General features: G+C 37.9%; 2 protein-coding genes across 5 annotated transcripts; both read right to left on the bottom strand.

The window, feature by feature from the left end:
- Window positions 1-1,721: 1,721 nt before the first annotated feature.
- crtc1b (CREB regulated transcription coactivator 1b) lies at window positions 1,722-11,864 on the bottom strand. Its single transcript, XM_079483783.1, has 12 exons — window positions 11,711-11,864; window positions 10,664-10,780; window positions 9,335-9,455; window positions 9,192-9,252; window positions 8,987-9,090; window positions 8,325-8,430; window positions 6,526-6,862; window positions 5,965-6,177; window positions 5,694-5,780; window positions 5,121-5,207; window positions 4,307-4,481; window positions 1,722-3,534 (listed from the first exon to the last, which is right to left on the bottom strand). The coding sequence occupies exons 1-12, from the start codon at window positions 11,834-11,836 to the stop codon at window positions 3,323-3,325; spliced, it is 1,746 nt and encodes a 581-aa protein (XP_079339909.1). The 5' UTR covers window positions 11,837-11,864; the 3' UTR covers window positions 1,722-3,322.
- A 510-nt stretch (window positions 11,865-12,374) lies between these two features.
- Window positions 12,375-20,897, bottom strand: klhl26 (kelch-like family member 26). 4 transcript variants are annotated; one of them, XM_079483222.1, is made up of 4 exons: window positions 20,339-20,897; window positions 20,107-20,215; window positions 19,283-19,468; window positions 12,375-17,918 (listed from the first exon to the last, which is right to left on the bottom strand). In XM_079483222.1, exons 2-4 carry the CDS (start codon window positions 20,148-20,150, stop codon window positions 16,337-16,339), a joined length of 1,812 nt encoding a protein of 603 aa, XP_079339348.1. In that variant the 5' UTR covers window positions 20,151-20,215; window positions 20,339-20,897; the 3' UTR covers window positions 12,375-16,336. The 4 variants fall into 4 exon arrangements, with proteins under 4 accessions (XP_079339348.1, XP_079339350.1, XP_079339349.1 ...); XM_079483224.1 differs by having other exon boundaries at window positions 19,283-19,627; window positions 20,339-20,819; XM_079483223.1 differs by having other exon boundaries at window positions 19,283-19,630; window positions 20,339-20,781.
- Between the last annotated feature and the right edge of the window lie 167 nt (window positions 20,898-21,064).

The following is a 21,064-nucleotide window of genomic DNA, read 5'->3' as shown; positions in this document are numbered from 1 at the left end:
GGAAAGTTACTCTAAAGGGGTTTGCTTTCACACAAAAATTCAGGACATGAATGAACAATTCCAACATACACGTAAGTGCTGTACTGTTAGCTGAATTCGGTCCAGTAAAACAGTTTGGCTGCATGCTGCATGTGTTAGCAAGATGCTAAGACTCCATAATAGATTCGACCAATAAACACATGCGGTTTGTCCACATCTCCCAATGTTTTGAACGTTTTAAAGCGACAAACGGACTGAGCCCTTTTTTCAGTTTGCATTGGGAAGTCACAAACACACTTCCTAATAAGTTTTCCCTCCGGATTTTCAGTGCAATGCAGAGAACAGTTCACAAAGGATTCCTTCACGAAACAATGGGGAAAATGCATTTACGCCGTTGAACAGTCGCCATTCTCAGAAGATAAAACAGTCCCGAGTTTCATGAGCGTGGAGCAGCGGCCTGAACGCTTTCGAAATGCACATATATCAGTATGAAAGCTGCCATATCTCTGAGATTTCTGACAGGATTTCAAACAGAAACTCAAGATGCAAGAGGCCGGTAAAATGAGCCAACTGAAGATATCAAACATGCTACAATCGTGAAAAACAGAAAAATGCTACCGTGACCAGAAAACAGCGACAAATCAGATCAGAGAAATAAAACAGTAGTGCTTTGGTCAAGCAAGCAGTTCATTTGGTGTAATGCACTCATCATAACACGGAGCCCCATAAATACATTCTGTTTCTAAACATGATCAGTGATAAACCAGTAAAATGACACTATTAGCATTAAATAATACATGCACCGTGTCTTGGGGGGTCTATATTGTTTTATGTGCATTGAATCTTTACTGGAATCAGCCAAGCTATTGCAGACCTCATACCAAAAAGCTAACAAAGACCTCGTTCCAAAGTTTTTTTCTCATTTTGACATGCATTCGTCATATTCCTGTGATAAGCTTTATGTACACTATATTCAGGATGGATGTTTGAGAAACATGTTGATGGTAAACGTGAAACAGAAACGCTTTGAAGAATTAGGACTAAAGTGAGTATTGCAGTTTGTCTTGTTACGTCTACTGTATATCCACAATCTGTAAAAAATAATAGATTTAATCGATGTAAAAAATGACCAATTTGACATTTATTCAACATTAAATAAAAATCTTTGCTATGTCTTGGCCCCAAGTACACTCTTAAAAAAAGTGCTTCAAAGGGTAATACTATATCCCATAGAAGAACCATTTGTTTTCATAAAGAACCTTTAACATCTGAAGAACCTTTCTCTTTCACAAAACGTTCTTAGTGGCGAAAAAGGTTCTTCAGATCACAAGAAGGTAAGAAAAACATGGTTCTTTAAAGAACCTTTGACTGAATGGTTCTTTGTGGAAGCAAAAATATTGGCTTAAAGAACCTTTTAGCACTTTTATTTTTAAGAGTGTACACAAATCAAATTGAACTAGAAATCTTTCAGATTGTTGGTTAATTGATGCCTTTAGTTTGCATAGGAATCACAAATTGGATTTGCAGTTCTGCAAGTATCTATTATTACATATTTTTCTTGATATTCTGCTCAATAATCTAGATTAAGTTTCCTGAACCTATCCAATTACAACCTTGTCAAAATGACTCGTATTTGATCAACAAACATCATGATACATTGCAGAAAGGGCTAAACGTCGGCCCTCCAATGGCATACATTTTCAATATATATATATGTATATAGTATATATATTTTTTTTTTTGAGAGTCGAGTCCAAAATCCATGACCACTTCACATTCATTTCAATACTTTTTTCCATTACAATTTATATCATTATACAAATTTGAATGACAGGTTTTAAAAAATGGACATTTGGTATGTCCCGCTTTAGCTTTAATGACAGCACTCCATAAGTTTGTGCAAAACCTGATGATTCATGTTATCCCAGCATGACTTAAGACCGTACCAAAGAGCATCTCGTGTGCTTCACTGGAAGCAAGGAAATCTGACCTTTTGCACTAAGGAGTTATCATGTCATTCATTTTCAACGTGGTCTCAGACGTTTGCACCGGACTGTACATAGAAATCATAACTGCATCTTTGAGTCGCAAATAAGTGATTCTTTAACACCTTTTGGATAAAAAACATCACTTGATCAACTTACACTTGAAAATGACAAACACAAACTCCCATAAACAGCACAGAGAATAAGGAGCATTACTCTCCCAAAGCCAAAAGATTGACATCTTCACAACATAACCTCGACTTGTTTGGCAGTACATATACAAACTATACAGGATTTAATACTGAACAGCATAGTCGAAACAAGAATACCGCAGCTGAACTAGAACCAGACACGAGAGATAAAATGTTTCCGAGACGGTTAGAAAAACACACTGACTGTTAAAAACAGCATTTCGTTTATATAAGGCAAAATCAGGTCCTCTCACAGTGAAGTGTTTAGCAGGTTACTGCAGCAGCTCTTGAGTCACATTTACTGACCACCTGTGAAGCGAACAATACAGCGAAGACAGCGAACAAATCTTCTGTAACGTATGCAAACAGAATCTCCAAGTGTCCGCAAAACTTGCCATCCTTCTGTAAGGAAACGTCACGGATCATTGGCGAATATTGAAAGATAGAAGAACACGAACGATATCAAAACAACACAAGATTTGTTTGATTTGTCACTTGAGATGTTTGGAGGTTATAAAATTAAGCTTTATGGAAGCCATTTTTGTTCAAGCAGATTTTTTGCCTTCCACTTTATATTGAGCAACCTCCCTTAAATCCTTAAACCACTGGGGGAGTAGTGCTCCTTAACATTACATAAACATGAATAAATAAAACATGTGATGAAAATAAATATAATAAATACAGACCATAAATAAATAAGTATTAAATGAACACAATGACATACACAGTCATTTAAGGACATAATCATGTAACCGTTAAAAAAACAGGTATCCGGTAGAAACTAAATTTGGCAATTCACGGAAAAAATGAACCGATAACGAAAATGATTATAGTAAACAAAACAACAGTAGACGTGCTTCCAGGATCAGGACAAACCAGAGAAAACAACAAACAAACAAAAAACTGTCAAACAGAAACTGCAGGTTGGCGACAACACAATGAAAACATGAGAGTGGATGGTGGACAGTATTGCCCATTGGAAACTATCCAGTGTGGATACAGCAATTCCACCTCCACTCATCCCCCCGATCCCCCATCACAAGCCTCCGGTCACAAGCGTTTCGGCAGCATGCTGTTATGTGGGTGGTTGGGGGGACGGCCACTGACCAGATGGTGAACAGAGAGGCCATGCAACTGAACGTCTCGCTTAAAATTGCATTCACAGATTCACAGTCGATCCATGCGGAACGTATCCTCGGTGGCCGGGTCGGCAAGAACCATGTCCGGGTCGTTGAGCATATGAAGTCCGTCCAGTGTCAGGGGGTCGATCTTCAACTCGTCCAGTGGGAACTGAGAGTCTGCGTCAAAGCTGACATCACCAACGCTGGCCAATGTGCTGGTGAGGTCCTTGGAGAGGCTTGGCGGAGATTCTCCCGTCACTTATGTGAAATCAATTTAGGCAAGTTAGTAAATACAGCAAGGGCAAAGACACTGAGTGAACATCCATTGAGAAACTGTAAGTTAAAGCAAGAAATTAACATTTAATGGTTTAAAGTCGGGCTGTCAAACGATCGTCACAACAATTAATCGCATCCAGAATAAAAGTTTGTGATTACATAATATACAGTATGTCTTTGTACTGGGCATATTTATTTTGTATTTATAAACACATTCACATGTATACATTTAAGAAAAATACAAAAATTAATAAACCTTTATGTATGATTTTAATTATTAAATAAATATAAATAATTACATCTAAATATTTCCTGCATTAAAGTTAAGATGTTTTTCTAGTCATTTTCAAAAAGCAAGCAAACAGAACGTTAGCATTAGGTAATGCTGTCAGGGGATCTTTCTGCCTCCACCTAAGCTCCGCGACAGCCCTAATTTATTTATATTTACCAATGGTGAAAATTGTATATTAAATGTATTCATTTTTATGTTTTTCTTAAATATATGCATGTATGTGTATATTTGAACAAATACAAAATTAATATGCACAGTAAATATTATGTAAACACAAATGTTTATTCTGGATGCGGTTTATCACGATTAATAGTTTGACCTCCATACATAAAGTAAATGATTTGTTTCTGCTTACATATTAAAACCATGTATCATGATGTTATATAAGGCCAGCCAATCAGACATAAAGTTAGGTCGGCAACCTCTCTTGAAAAGTTCTTGTCGAAGAGAAATGCACAATACCTGTAAGAATGATGTTGGGAATGTTGCCATGGTTACTGTAGCTCAGCTGCTGTGAGTCCGGCTGGCTGTTGTGGCTCCCAGTCAAACCCATCATGGCTGCCTGCGTGTAGTTCAGCGTTGAACAGTGACTGGAGCTGCCGGGATTCTCCAACATATTCATATTGAACTGCTCCAACTGAAACAACAACATTCCAAATGTTAAACATGTATCTCTGAAAACCCAGCTAAAGTAATTTTTTTCTCAACATTGTAACGTTTTACCTTCAAAAACATTCTTGTAAAAATAACCTTTATCTTTCATATTGACTACAATCATACATTTTGGATTTCACAGATATGGACACATTTAATTTAAATGTATGTTTAATCAGCATTTAATTTCTATACAGTATGCATTGTGGTCATTCCAGTCCAAACCTAAGGAGTGACATAAAGTGTGATAAAAACTATGAAAAGAATTCAGGTGATCAGTTCATAACTTTCTCTAAATACATGTACAAACACTGTTCTATTGCTTAAAGGTGAATATGAACTTGTTTTCTTTGCAGTATTTGAGGTCTGAAAAATATAGAGAATATTTTCTGTTATTTTGACCTGTTTCTCCAGTTCTAATTTTTCTGCAAATAAATACAAATAGAAACAATATTTTTATTTGAAATTTGGGATAAATATTTTTAATCGTTCACATTATTAAACAAAAATGATCATTTTACCTAAACACATACATATAAATAGAAGGTTTAGAAAAACTATAAATAATTTTGAAACTATTGAAAATAAAGCTATTTATTGAAAATCTTTAAAACGCATGTACCTGGTCAGAGAGGGCAGTGGTCTGTCGGGATGAAAGCTGCTGTTCATAGAACGAGTCTCCAAAGATGCTGCCAACCACCGGAATGTGCTGTGAGGACACAAGATCAATGATGAGCAAAATAAGAGCATTTACAAAGTCATTCACAGTGTGTGGACAATTAACCTCAAAACACCCACGAGCAGAGTACAAAAGATAAAAAACTAAATTGCATTTCTGAAAAAGGCTAAAGGTAATTAAAAACAGATTAGACCATTTCATAAAAACAACCATACAACATCAACATTTAAAAAAAATGTGTGACATTAAATGAATGCATTTAATAATAATTGTAAAATAAAATTATTTAAGAAGAACAGTATTAGCAAAAGATAACAATTGTTATTACGAAATCAGCATTAGTTATTGAGACTCGCAATGTTATTGAATAAACATAACTTTATTTTGAAGCTGATTGAAGCATATATCAATTTGAATAAAACAACACCAGAGTACAAATAAAACACTAACAAAAACTAATATGACAAAAAAAAACACACGCAATATCAAAAGAAACCGTAAAAAATGTAGTTTTACTTGTGGTGAGCCTCCAGGTGAGAAGCCCTGATTGGACACTGGAGATGTTGGTGACTGATTGGCTGAAGAGCCGGTCTGATTGCGGTACTGATGAGAGAAAAACGACCAACAGTGTTATGTGACAGATCGGATTAAAGGTCAATCTCCAACATTGTCTGATTTCAGCATTTAAGCAGGTCTGTGCCACAAACACTATGGGGTTCTGTTAGAACATCTATGCATTTATTCTGGTAATTGTTTGAAATTGTACTGCATTTGTTGTATCGCATACCGAGTTGGTGGTTCCCCTGGTTACCGTCTGTGATTGGCTGGGTAGAGAGGTTTGGACGGTGCTGGGGGTGGAGTTTACAGTGAGAGGCGGGAGTCGAATGAGACGGATGTTCTGAGGGAGCATGTGTGGCTGTTTCTGCAGATCATTCAGTAAACTCAGCAGTGAGTATTGAGATAACTGCTGCTCCAGAGTCAGGCTGTCCACCGTGATCTCCTATGACAAGAAGATACCGATGTGAACGTTAAAAATAAAAACTGATAAATCAATTGAGAAATCAGTTATAAAAAGCCTAAATACTGTATATAATAAATACAAAATTAGCATATAAATTATTATTTAGAAAATAATATTTATGATGAATAAATAAATGAATAAAGAAAACAATGTTGATTAATAATAATAATAAAAGTAATCATGTTGAGTAAATTAAGCATCTTAAATATGAATTAAAAGTTAGTTTTCTTACAATATTTCAATTTAATCTAGCAAAATGTAATATTGTATATCGTTTATTCATATGAATGTAATATTTTGCAAAACAATTAATGAAGGTGAGGTTACCTGTGTGATAGGTATTTGAGATGAAACCACAGGTGATATGATGGGGGCGGGCTGCTGCGGGTTGATATCGGGGGAGGAGGCGGGGCCACTGTGTTGGGCGGGAGGGGTGGGAGGAATGTGACTGGCGGCACTGATGCCAAGGTGCGTTAGGTTGGTTGTCAGGTTACTGGCACTGCTGGGGCTGGATGTGGGGAAGGTGATTGGGTCATCTGGATCCAGCGGGGTGGGAAGAGGAGGCGGAAACTGGATGTTTGTAAGATCGGGTAAAGAGCCGCCCGTGTTGTGAGCCGCTGGCATCATAGCGGTGTTCATTTCTTGATCGGGAGACGGAAATATGCTGGAAAGATAACATAAGTGACAAATGGCATAAATAAAAAGTTAGATAAAAGCACTATTATGCCAGGGGGCTGTTGAATGCTTCAATATGATTGGTTGACCAACGTTCTATGGGTATGAATTAACTTTCGATCTCTTGCTCTCTCTCTCTCACACACACACATCATAGCAGTGGCTCAAGCCTCCGAGTCTATTCGCTCTAACAAGCACTTGAAATGAGATGTGCAAGAATGCAGTCCTACCATCAAGAGCATTTTAAAGCTGAGGTAACGCATGCAGTTTCTGCCAATCTCATATTATATATACAGTAGTATTGCATATACTTCGTATCTTCGAAGAGTATTTCGTTTGATAAAATTTAGAAAAGACAGATACAGCTGTACGATTATTTCAGAAAAAAGACAAACACCTGGAGGTGCAGGGTGGCAGAACCAAAGCACGACCACATAAAGCATCATCACATTGATTTACTATAAGTTGAATTTTTAAAGTTACATTACGCGAGTACCTGCCAATTGACAACAAAACACGGCCATATGACTTATTTTGACTACAGCGTGCGGTTCATGTCTGGCATCTTTTAGCACTGGGGCCCCGCCATCTATCAGCTTCAAACGATCTCCAAATCCAGCTTTATATACACCGTTTATATAATATTCATCACTGAAATGCAGGGAGCAAACAAACACAGCTTAACTTCCGTCAGCCGAGTAAAGTGGCATTGATGGGCGTGCTATTTCTCTAGCACGTGGGCGTGCTCTTTCGCTAACTGGATGATGCGTGGGCGTCTTTTTCCGGGAGAATTGTCCAATAAGTGACTAAGAACCCGTGTTACAAAAAGGGAATCAATGTTTGAGACAAACTTACCTGTACGAACCCCTGGCAGAGTGATCGAGCACAGAAATACTACGTTATACGTTCAACTCCGTTTTTGTCAAGTTGACCATGTTAAGCTTGAGAAGCTAGCACGTTTAACGGTGTAAATAAATCAGAATGCATGAAATAGCATGTTACCTCTGCTGTAAAGACGATAACATGACAAACGTTGATATTAAAAATGTGAAAAATGTCGTGTTGTGTGGTAACCGTGGTAAAAAGCTGATACTAGTCCGTTCAATGATTCAATAGTTAATGCACACCCCGAGGTGTAACGGCCACTCCGCTTCCGCATTATCACCTCGGGATGTGCATTAACTTTCAAATAATTGAACGGCCCATCGTCAATTATTCGGTAATAAATGGGTTATTCGCCCTAAAGCATTTCACATATCACCCAAACATGAGAAGACATAATATTGTACATTAAAAAGGGTCCTTTTTGGAATGATTTTAATTCATAGTTTTTTTTAATATGAACAGCAGTCAGAGTATGGTAAGCTGCAGATGCTCAATGGTTATTAAAGTGTTGCATGTTTATCAATCACAAGTGCAGGGGAACATAAGATCGTTCATAATAAACTCACTTAATTCCTGGCACATCATGTGACTCTGAGTGAAGAGATGCTTTTGGTTCATCTTTCTCCATCTCTGTTTCTGTGTCCTCTGTGTCTGGAGGGGTGAGCAACAGCACTGAATGACAAACATATAAAAAGAGAGATGAATACTGTAGGGCAAGTCAAAAATTAATACTCAAATTAAAAAATATTTTGTTTCTATTTGTATTCATTTGCAGAAAATGAAAACTGGAGAAAAATGTCAAAATAACAGAAAAGATGCTCAGTATTCCTTCAGTTCTCAAATACTGCAAAGAAAACAAGTTCAGATTCACTTTTAAGCAATCCAACAGTAATATTTCTACATGTATTAGCATCAATGTACTTATATATTTCTTAGTGATAACCCTGATTTTTATCACAGGTGTCTTGTTTGCTGTCGGTGCCGTTGAATGACTTTATGTCCAGAGGTTTGATTTTGTTAGAATTCAACAGACACTGGACTGGAATGGACACTTTTAAATTAAAATCTGTAATGGTCTCTTCATTTTTTAAGATTATGTATACATACAGTACACAAAGTTTCATATAGTTCATTGCTGCATTTACTAATTGTAACAAATAAATGTGTTACATTTTCACATAGATGTTCCAAGTTCTGTAAAATAGCAAATAACCTCCTAAATTCTTACATGTTTGAACTCCTTTTGACTGCAGTTCCTGAGATCCACAGACAAAAGTGTCCTGTGGAGTTGGAGTCACAGCACTCTGGTGTAGAGCTGAGTCAGAGTTAGTCCTGCGGCAGAACCAGTAGAAGTGAAGCCAACATTTAAAAGATAATAATGTAGGACCTTTGAAAACGTTTTGTTTATTTGTTTATAAGAACATTTGTTTTACCTCCTCCAGCTTGTGTCGGGGGGTGGTGACAGATACACTGAGCCGTATGGACAGCTGTCAATGTAATTAAGAGTTAAGAAAAAAGTCCATGCACAGTTCAAAAAAACATTGCAAAGTAAAACTTGTGGAAAAGGATATCTGACGTCCGTGCTTGTCCACAGAGAGAGGTCTGCGATGCGGAGAAGCGACACGATTTCTGTCTCGATAAACACGGTCCACCAGGCCGTGATGTCGTGTTGTCCGACTGGTGTCCAAAACTGTTGTCTGTAAAAGATTCTGGTTTGTTTAAGAGAACTCTCAGCTCTCAAAACTGTTACAGCATTGCTGGGCAAATAAAAGCAGAATACAGCTTCACGCAGAAGATAGACTGGCAGCATGAAAGCTTTGAAAAGCAATGAGAAACAACCCCGAACTTCATCAAGTTAATGTGTCATAAATGAAGAGCAATGATAGCAGAAGAAATGACACTTGTCTTTAATGAACACTTGATGATCACATTTTCCTGGATACAGGGCACATTATTTGAAAGTAATCTGGATTTTTTTGGGTTAATATTTTTTTACATTCTTACTATTCATTCTTCTTATTCATAATTTTTTTGGTACATATCCTCAGGGCCGGAAGAAGGAGGAGTTTTCTATCGTTTAACCATGAAACGCTATAAATACATCATACATACACAAGAGTGTCATTTTCTGCACATATGGTTTAAAAATATAAAAAAAATTCCCCAACTAGACAAGTCACTGTCCCCCCAGTGAATATCGACCATTTCCAGTTGGATATCGTATGTCTTGATAAATAGAATACATAGAATACAGTTTTAAACTCACAATTTCTATGGATGAAAATAATAGTTTGATCAGAAAATAGCTAGAAAATGTTTTTTATTTGACCCAACAATAGGTTACAAATAACCCAGCATTTTTTAGAATGTTGGTGAACATATGTTTGATATTTTTTTGCTACTTGCCATCTTTGTAACTTAAAGAAGACTATCAATTTAGCAAGAAATGTTTTTGATGTTTGTTCAGTTGTTATTTTCCAGTTGAACCAATTTCTTTTCAATTTTTGTATTTGCACATTTTTCTCATTCCAACTTTCCACCTTGAAAGTTTCATCTTATATTCCTTTAACAGACAAAAGTTAAGAATATGAATATAAATCAAAATAAATTCAACATTCTAGGGCACCTTGTCATTATCTCTTTATTAGATACAAATTTTTTTTCATTTTCCAACATTTAAGTGCCCCAGCTTGATTCAAGGCTATTTCTGCAACTTTGGTATATACATTTTGCTCTAAATACCAAACTATGCATCCACTGAATAACAAACTATGCATCCACATTCTACACGCTACATTTGTGTTGTTCAGTTCTGTTGTTTATGAATCATGACTAGATTAGGGAAGATCATCCATAAAGTGACAGAAGAGATTATTGTCAAATTTATGAAGTTCTATGGTCTCACCTGAAAAGGGAGGTCAGTGTTGCTATTTCCAATCTGATTGACATTGGGCAGTGACCCTCCATAGCACTGAGCTCGATTCTGGCCTAGTTGCAAATACTGCATCTTCTGCAACTGCAGCTGTGCAAAATAACAGTGTGTGAAAAGCAGCAGTGAATGAATTAATGAACCCATGAACGAAACCTAAAGCACATACTGAACACTTCATTGGGTGAGTTATGAGAGAAGCCACTGGTGAAAGATAAGAAAAAATAGCAGAGCATGGGCATCAACATGAGCCTGTCATTTCTTTTAAACTTTAGAGTTCAATATAAAGAGAGTTGGGGAAAGTCTGGATTATTTTATCTACTGGGATGTTGATAGGAAGACCGGGGCAAATTGTCACAACATTTAGTAAATTCTTCTTGAGTTAATTTTGGAAGTCAATTCTTATCTACAAAAGAAAAGTCCATATTTTTCAATAATCGCCAATCTTCAGATAAAAAAATTAAAGTGGGAAAAGCAACATTTAAAATACTGAAAGCAATGCAGTGCAATGTCAACAGAACTTGCAATTGTTGTTTATCCAACAAAAATGTGATGGGACAGAATTTTTGTATGGTAGATAAAATTCACACAAGAATTTTAAGAAGTGGTTGAAACCAATATTGAAAAGCACTTCTGTTAGAAACATGTATTTGTGTAACTGGACATATAGACAACTAGCCCGAGCGTGACATTTAAAACGCTTTCTGATACAGGCTATAACATCAACAAGACAAGAAATAAAAGACCGAAATGCTATCCTAGGCCAGAACAGACTCGCAGTCCATGTGCAGATGTGCACGACATCTGTACGGCGACTAGCCGAGCATCCTTACAGCAGCGCTTCCTCAGCGTCCCTTTCATCTCATCCGTGTCCCCTTACGCTTAACCAAGGGAACATCATTATCGCCCTTTACAGCTTTATCGCGCCTCTCGGTCGACAAAAGTGAATCAATCACATTTCAGGCTGTAATCTACATAACACCCGTGCCTTAGCTGGCCAGTGCGCGTTGGCGTGACACGTACCCGTGCAGCCCGTGTGATGCTCAGGTCCTTCATGACCTCCTCGAACGCCGCGGTCTCCTCCGCCTGCTTCTGGTTGTGCAGGGCGATTTTCTCGCTGAATTTGCGCGGATTGTTTGAGGTCGCCATCTTCCGTTCTTCTCCAAAACACTGAGCGATGCGTGAGACGCGTTGCGCGCTGCGGCGGCGCGTCATCGCGGGCAGAGTTCTGGGCATTGGAGTCCAGTGACAGTCCATTGCCGAAGCATGTCATTGGGAAAACAAACAAACACACCCACCCACCACAATCATCCAGGATCTTTATTTTTAATATGAAAACAAGAAAAAAAGATAGCTAGATAACGTTTTATATTTAATAATGAAACATGTCATATACGCACACATACATACTTGATAATTATAGTATGAATATTGTTGTGTTAAGTGTTTTAGGTGTTTAAATAGATAAATGTTTTCTTTATGATTTTGTTAAAATTAGCTTTTGCATGCTTTTAAAACGTTCATTAGATTTAGATACTATTTTCTAACTAAGAAAGCTTACTATACATCTAAAAATGTAGCCCAAATTAAAAGAATTCTGTATTTCTTAAATGAAAGATAAACAATACACCACATCAAGTGCAGACAGACACCAAACCATCAACTTTTAGTTTGTTTATTTAGACAATATAAAGACACAAAACACAGAAGCATTTATGCATGGAAGACAAAAATCATAGAAATAACAAAAAAGCAAGCATGTAAATGCCAAAAAGTGCCAAGAATACATTCACATTTTTTAAATGTATAATACCACAAAGTTCATAATTCAGAACAGTATTTAATATATCTCAAGTGTATATGAAGATTTTTTGTAAAAAACTGATTTGAAATGACAAGGTAAAAGACCGGGCTTTTATCATTCCCAGCATGTTAGAATAAAAAGCATCAGAATGCAACGGGTTTATTAAGGATGACATGTTTGAGCAGTTTAGTAAGAAAAAATAAAGGCCATTTGAATGTGACCCGCAGCTAAGACGACAATCTTTTCCAGATGTTGCCCACTATTCAATTTCAAGGTTTCCCTGAGTTGACTGTGACTGTCATTCACTGCTGTCATTATGTACAATATTATATATACACAAAATGTAATTTCTTTGTTGGAAACGCCACAAAGGAATATTTCAGATTCACTACAAACTGCATTAATGGGATACCATTGACATCCAAATCGGTCTGTTTATTGTAGTGAGACTCATTTATCAGTGAGGTTAAAATACACAATTTGTCTCTGTGGTAATCAACATTATGCCACAAATGCCCATTAAATGAAATTTGACAAATCTACAAGAGCAGAACATGAATGTAATAAGTCATCTTGTTCTTAATCTGCACACAATAAAGGAAAACATCTCAGAACGCTACATTATAGTTCACAAACATACGAAAGTGATGATTATTTTGATCCAAAACTGTGGTCCTTCATAATCTATTATACAACGATATATTGAAGCCTTAGGAAGCATAACAATTGGTCAGTGAAAAAAACATTCAAACATTTACAACATTAACAGTAATCTATATGAATCCAGTCAGAAAAGGCATGTTCAGGTTTTGTGTTCTTAAAAGGCACTGAAGGAAGAAGACACCACACAAAGGGTTGTCTCAGATAAAGAGAAAGGGACATTTTTACTACTCATTTCGCCAGTGTTCCAAACACCTACATTGTGAGATACAATTGCCCATCTCGCCACAGGGATACCAAATTGATTCACCTGAAGTTTCAGATGGGGTAAGGATGACTGGCAGAGGCTACAGATGGCTAGTAATGTAACGTACATAAAAATGTTTTTCTTGCACAGGCCAAACTATTTGCTTCATAAAACCTCATCATATCATCAGAAGCCACATTAAAAGAACAGTTCATTCAAAAATAAAATGTTCTGTACATTTACTCAAACTTGAGTTGTTCCAGATCTGTATAAATGTATTTGTTCTGTTTAACATGGAGAAAGATCTTTGGAAGAATGCTTGTAACCCAACAGTTCTTGGCCACCATTGACTCCTATAGGAACATGTCAATGGTAGTCAAAAGTGCCCCAGAACTGTTTACTTTCCTACATTCTTCAAAATATCTTCTTTTATGTTCAACAGAAGAAAGACATTTATAAAGTAAGTCAATATGGTCCAAGAACTGTTTTGGTTAAAAGCATTCTGCCAAATATCTGTAAATGTATACAGACTTAAGTTAAGGGTGAGTAAATGAAGACAGAATTAAAATTTTTGGGTGAACTCAAAGTACTTTTTGTTGCCTGTATCTGCTATTTTCACTCCTAAAGAAAGTACTGGCATCGGAGGACTTTGAATGACCAAGAACCACAGCTTAGGCAAAATACGGTTCCTTAAGTGTTGTACTGGATAAACCATCATCAACATCTTGGATGGCCTGGGGTGCATAAATTAACAGAAATCTTTCATTTTTGAGTGAACTAATCGATTAGGTAGTTTCTTTTCACATTCATATATTGGAAGAAAAGTCTGGCAACAAAAATTTAAGAGAAAAGACTGGAAGTAATAGTTCTAGTATCAAAATAAGACCACAAGCTTCTCCCACTGCTCCATAACCAATCTCTGCATATATACTGTGGAAATGACCAATTGATACAAAAACGCCTTTTTAATATTTCAGTCATTACGTTATTGATTAAAGTGCATTCTGAAATGTGCTTGCTCAGTTGGTGGAAAAAGCAATTGTTAGACAAAGGCTACAATTATTACAAATGCTCCCCAAAATATTAAAAATGAAGAAATAAAAGGTTTCAATAGAAAAAAAATGCCATCGGTTTTCATCCTGCTTGTGACACTTAAATAGTTCAAACTGATACAGTGTCTTACTAAAAAAAACACAAAACTGACAACAGATCAAAAGTCAACCAAATTTTGCTTATGATAACGGAGAACTCTCGGTCGGTAATATAATAAATGATTAATACTTTATGATATACGATTGTATGATCATGTTAACATTCGCTGCCACTTTTTTTTATTTTTATGTTTTAACAGGTTATGATAAATATGCATACATTTGAAGTGCAGCATATGAGTTAATAACAAACCTATTTGTGTTTTCAATAAAAACCTCATTTCAGGAGACACTTTGCTTTATCCACAAACCATGAGCTCAAGGAATGTGTAGTCAAATTGTCCGTAACACAAGACTGTTACATTTATGTCGGAGACGGATTCACACAAAACCTGCTTACATTTTGTGTGTAAGGTCTATTAAACACATTTTAAAGAAAAACAACAGAACAAAGACATAACATCAACCTTACCCTACAGCTGTTGACTTGTACACACTGACATCAGACCCAACTTCTCAAGAAGCATGTTTATGTTTTAGAAGTTCACCAGGATCAAGTTTGCGTCATTGTGTCACGTTGACTTAGGCCCTCTGCTATTTGGCTTCCTAGATCATTTATAGTCGTTTAGGTGCTAAACAATTAATAGATAATCAAATTTGTTTTTAAATATAATGAAAAGTTACATGAGATTCAGTATATGAGTTTATGCATGCAATTGGTTTATGCTTTCATGTCAGTTAGTAACATCCAGACCCGTTGAAAAACAGTATTATGACACTCCATCATGTTATTTCACCAACTTCACAGCAAATGAGTTTGGGAGACATGAATGGGCTTCAGTGCAGTGTTTGGAACTATTGGTCACTCCATGACACGAGTTACTTCTGCATTCCATTCTTCCAAAAGACGTATATGCGAGTGTCTTAACTCTGTTTTTCAATGTCTCTGGTAACATCCACGTAAACAACTTCCATCACCAAGATATTCCAACATGATCTCACAGGAAAACATAACTATTTTACAAACTGGCAGTTTTGCATACATTTTTATGAAACCTAACTGCACACGATAATTCTAATTCGGTCATCATTTACTCGCACTCTTGTCATTTCAAACCTGTATGACTTTTTTTCTTCCGCAGAACACAAAAGAAGATATTTTGAAGAATGTTGTTAACCTGCACCCATTCACTTGCATTGGTTTTGTGTTCATACAATAGAAGTGAATGGGTACTGTTTGGTTACAAACTTCCTTCAAAATATCTTTTTACATTTTCTGTGGAAGAACAAGTCGAACAGGTTTGAAATGATACGAGGGCGAGTAAATTATGACAGAAATTTCATTTTTGGGCGAACTATCCCTATAAATGTACGAAAAAGTACAACTTCATATAGAAATTAGCCACATATTAAAATAGTTTCAAACCGTCATGACATTGTGTTGGATTTTCGAAATAAAGACATGGCATTTTTCCTATTTGGCCTAATGAGGGGTTCCGACATGTACCCACTGAATATGAATTGAACAAAACACAAGGTCAAACTACAAAAATGCCCCAAACTATGGTCAGGTTCTCAACAAGTTCCTCATGAATGTTTATGATTCTGCATCATTTAATTGCACCAAAATGAACAGGGCTTAAATCATTTGCATGTTTAAAAGCACATAAGACATACAATAATGACCCCTTTCAATCATAAGAGAAAATCTTTCAAATCAATTCTATCCGTGTTATAAGGTTATATGACACATAGAAAAGAATTTGTGCTTTGGGTTGATTGAACTCTTAGCGTTGGGTGGTGGTTTGCGGCAGTATGATTGGCGTACAAGCTATTCCTGCAAAAGATTCTGGAAAATGCAGATCCCTCTCCCACTCATCCATCTCGGTGTTATAAACCTGCACAATACTGGTGACGTTATTGAGATGCCAGTTGTATCCGCCAACAATATAAATCTTTTTATCCAGCAAGCAGCAGCCAGCCTCTGACTGACCGGCACGCATCGGGCTGACCGTTGTCCATTGATCAGTCTCTGGAATGTAATACTCTACAGCTAGAACGTCAAAGCAGCGGTCGACATGGTCCATTCTGCCCCCGAGGGCATAAATGCGGTTATTCACGCTGATCATGGCATGCAGGACTCGCGGCTCATTCATGGGGCACTTGAAGTCCCACTGATCAGATGCTGGATCATAACAATGCAGCGTCTTCTTATCCTCAACAGACACACCGTACCCACCGGAGACGTAAAGTTTGTCCCCGCAGGTGGCCCCAGCGTGACCCCAGATTCTCCTCTTTAGGGAATCCACATATGTCCATTCGTTTGTCCTAGGGCAGTAGCACTCGACAGAAGACATGCTGCCAGATCGGTTGCGCCCCCCTGTGGCGTAAAGTTTCCCATGCAGCACGTTGAGCTGAAACTGAATTCGACTCTCCTGCATGGGATGGATCCGCAGCCACTGGTTCAGATGGGGGTCATAGCGGAAGCATAAGTCGACCGCACCCTCTCCGCTGCGGTACTGCAAATGCTGCCCGCCCACCACATACACAAAATTGTCCAGAACAGACACACATGCATGGCTGCACCCCATCTCCATTTCCGTAAGCTCTTTGAACTGTCGTGCCGTGGTGTCAGGAAGATAATAAACTTTGGCGCTAACGGAACGGTCGTTGTCGGTGTAAGGCGTGCCGCCAAACGTGATTAGCGACGTGACGTCGGATCGGATGGAAGTTCGGGCAGACTGCATTTCGTGCTGTCGGAACGGAAGGATCTGATAATTGAAGGCTTCCAGAAGAAACTGTCGACACACAACGTCCTCCACCATGATGCTGACCGTCTGGACGCTGTCTACTAGTTCAGACGACCGCATTAATGGGAATCGCACGTGGCAGAGAACTTCGCTGGCTGCGGCTCGCCTGGACTCATCCTGCTGCAGCCAGCGGATCGCAGCTTGGAACAAGTCGATCTCGCTACAGTTCTTCAACTTGTTGCTCTGGAGGAAGAACACCAGCCGCTCCATAGGAATGTGTAGGAAGTCTTCTTCCTGAGAGATTTGAAGGAAGTGACGGAATGTAAACAAATCCACAGACTTTTTGAGGGAGGACAGGCTAAATGTGGTGGCCATCTGGCCGATGTTCAGACAAGTCTCCACACTCATGGCTGATTTTAGGAACTCCTCGCAAAGCTCCACCACAGGTACCATCTGCAAAAACACAGCCGCTCCAAGAACATCCTGAATGCAGTCAAGGTCCAAAGTCACCTCAGAACTGTAAGCAAAATCAATGATGTGCTTCAGTCCTCTGGCTGATAGACCTTTTAGCTCGATGGTGTCCTGGTTTGACTCCTTCATTCCTCCAGTGAACATGGCTCTGTGTGGATCAGAAAGAATATTACACAGAAGACCTTTTTACTCCAAGGAACAGTTCAGCTAAAGGGTTATTTTTTACTCAACCTCATGTTATTCCAAACATTTGTGTTGGTTTAACATTTGTATGGTGTTAATATTTTTGTTACTGGACCCACAGTAAAAATGGTCCCAAACTGTCATTGGGACTGTACCCTTTTAAAGGTCCTAATATGTAAAGCTCCAGTGACAGCTTGGGAAAAATGTTCGACAGTTTAGTTTTCTGTTTTCAAGTCAATACAGCCATAAAAATGTATGCTAACACTTTGGATGTTATCCAAACACGGTTTCATCAGGTGCATGCGTCTGGCCCGAAGTTAAATTGTCCGTGTTCGTCTATAATATAAGGATTTATTTTGTATTTGATTTATGTTAATATTGATTTACATCATTCTTTTATTGTACTGTATATTAATTGGATTAAATGTAATTAAAACTAGTCAACAGTTGATCATTTGTTTGATTCTTTGCAGAGGTCTACTGGAAGTTTGGGACACATAACGTTTGTTTACAGTATGTTGCTGCCGCTGAAACAGTCTATATGGTTAATTTTTGTCATATACCTGAAACTTGAACTTATTTTATTTGTCACAAATTATTTGTCAACTATGGACACTTTTGACACACATGTTAATGATAGGAATTTGGATCCTTCAAGGGGACCGCAGAGTTTAACAGGATAACTCAAGGTTATGAAAAACATTGCAATTCAATTCTTTGTGAAGTAAAATAATTACTATAAAGATGTGTGCAAAATATGCAAAAGAAATTCAGTTGTCTTGAATAAATATGCCTTAGGTTAAAAAAAAAATGTTATCACACACATTTGTGTGGTAACCATTGCAAAAAATTGCCACAAACAAACACTACACAAGCGGGATTCAAAACTTTTCAGTTTAAACGTCTATAGGCATTTTAGGCTGATGCCTTGCTTTTCAAACTTTATTTTTCCCAGGGTTAAGCAGAAGTCCAAGGTCACACCAGTAAAATAATAATACATCCTATCTAAATGCTGTTAAAAATAAGTCTGAAAAAAGTTGTAACAGTATTTCCAAGGATAGAGAAAAGCAGTTCATATACGTATGCACACGGTTTTCACAACACTGGGGAAAAGTTTGATTTCACTGCCATTGATTTATTCAAAAGCTCCTCAGAAATCCAGCACTCCACTTTTCAACACAAAAACAACAACACAGAATCACTGTGCTCGCCATTTAAAGCCAAAGCAAACAAACAATGTGGAGTAAAACATGGTGACATTTTGTTTCCTGGCTGAAGTATCCCTTTGATTAAATAATGTCACTCTATACCACACGTGTAATGTCTCACCTGAAGTAGTCACTGCAGGAGGCCAAAACAGCTTTGTGAACTTCAAAACGCTCGTTGTCAATGGCAAGAACCACATCCAGCAACTGACCTTGAGCTCGCAATGCAGACAACCCCCTCAGGAGAGTATTACTGTGGCTGGGGGCCGAGAAAGTACAACGAAGCACGCTATTCTTGTTGTTAGCCATGCTGGAAAGAGAGAGAAACAACCTTATCCTTCACCACTCTCCGCTTATTATGAATTCACTAACAGTGAATAGAACTTAGCTTAATGCATCTGCTGTATCCAGACACTCCAGCACCAGCTCTCAGTTTCTAAACTCTTGCATCAACATGATCTCTGTAATGCTGCTTCGTTTTCAATTATTCATCAAATGGAAATGCAACCCATTAGACTCACGAATGCCAAACACCAAACAGTTGTTGTGACCAAAATCCTTAAACTCAAGCGGTGTTTGTGAACACAGCGCGTTCCTTTAAAGAGACTTTATTTTACTGGGTAGACTTTCTTAGACTCAAATCTCATTTGGCAGATATTACGAATAATTTGCCATAAAGTAGGCATCTGTACTTTTTAGAAATGGGATCCGCGCAATATACATAAACATTGTTTATGTTTGATAGGACCAGATCCAATAACAACGGCAGAACAACACAGTGACCGAAATGAACACTGGCAAGTAAAAATAAACATTTTCGTACGGTCACAGAATGTAAACAACCGTTATTCAATCAGTTCTCTCCATACATTATAGTGGCTTAGGTCTGTAGCTTTATGAAAAGCCTCTCAAACATGCAACAGATGGTGCTGCAGCATGCATGTCTACCTGCTTTGAACTCGATTCAAATCCACACCGTCCGACTCCGCCATGCTCAGCCAGGATGAAGGTCATCATGTGGACAAACTCAAATCACCGCTAGCCATGCTCAGTATGACTAAAATAGAAAACAAAACACATTACGATAATACCCAGTAAACGAAACCTCGGATATTGATTGTCTGGAATAAAATGCATTTATTTTAATAATCAGATTGAAGAGAGTAATGTTTTGTTTCACCCCCAATAATACTGCACGGCCTGCACTGAAGGACAAAATCCAGGTGCTACGAGTTCAGCGCACCTGCACGCGCGCACCCTCCGACCAGCGCGACCCCGCAACCGCTGCGCGCTCACGAACACAGCGCCACTCCTGCACGCCTTCGCCTTACATCTATTCAATATGACGCCGTTAAACAACATAAACTACGTGTGCCGTTTGTTTTTATTAGTTTCTATGCGATTCAGCGGTTCAGAGCAATCCCGATACATCCTCTCGAAAAAGATTCCCAGTAGCAGCAGCAATTCAATGAAGGTCTAAACGTAGGTTCCGCAGGAGCCTAAACATTCAGTCTTCCAGTCTTTTTGTTGCAGAACTTATATATGTTGTTGTGTCATTTACATCCAGTAACCATCCGCTCGTTATGCTTGACTACCGCATTACGTTCATTATCTGATGTCGGCGATTTCTTTTCCGTTTTATTCGTAGCGTCAAGAGTTCCAACCAGTCAGAAACGGGCACGAACGTACTGGCCAATCAGAAAGTGTAGATGAGTCACCGGTGATTTTAGCTGCAGCGCGCTGCACGCTGGTTGATTGAGTTTATCTAATGCAACATAGCGCGGAGACGATGCAAGTGTGTTTATCTGCGTTGTGGAAACGTTTTTAATGAACGTTATTCCATTATTTGATTTATTAATAATCAAAGAATTATTTGATGGTCGTAATTAATAATCAATCATTTCAG

Source organism: Barbatula barbatula (genome assembly GCF_947034865.1).
Source record: "Barbatula barbatula genome assembly, chromosome: 20".
Classification (NCBI taxonomy): Eukaryota; Metazoa; Chordata; class Actinopteri; order Cypriniformes; family Nemacheilidae; genus Barbatula; species Barbatula barbatula.
Note: the sequence above shows the minus strand (reverse complement) of the source record. Positions and strands in the feature narration are given on the sequence as shown.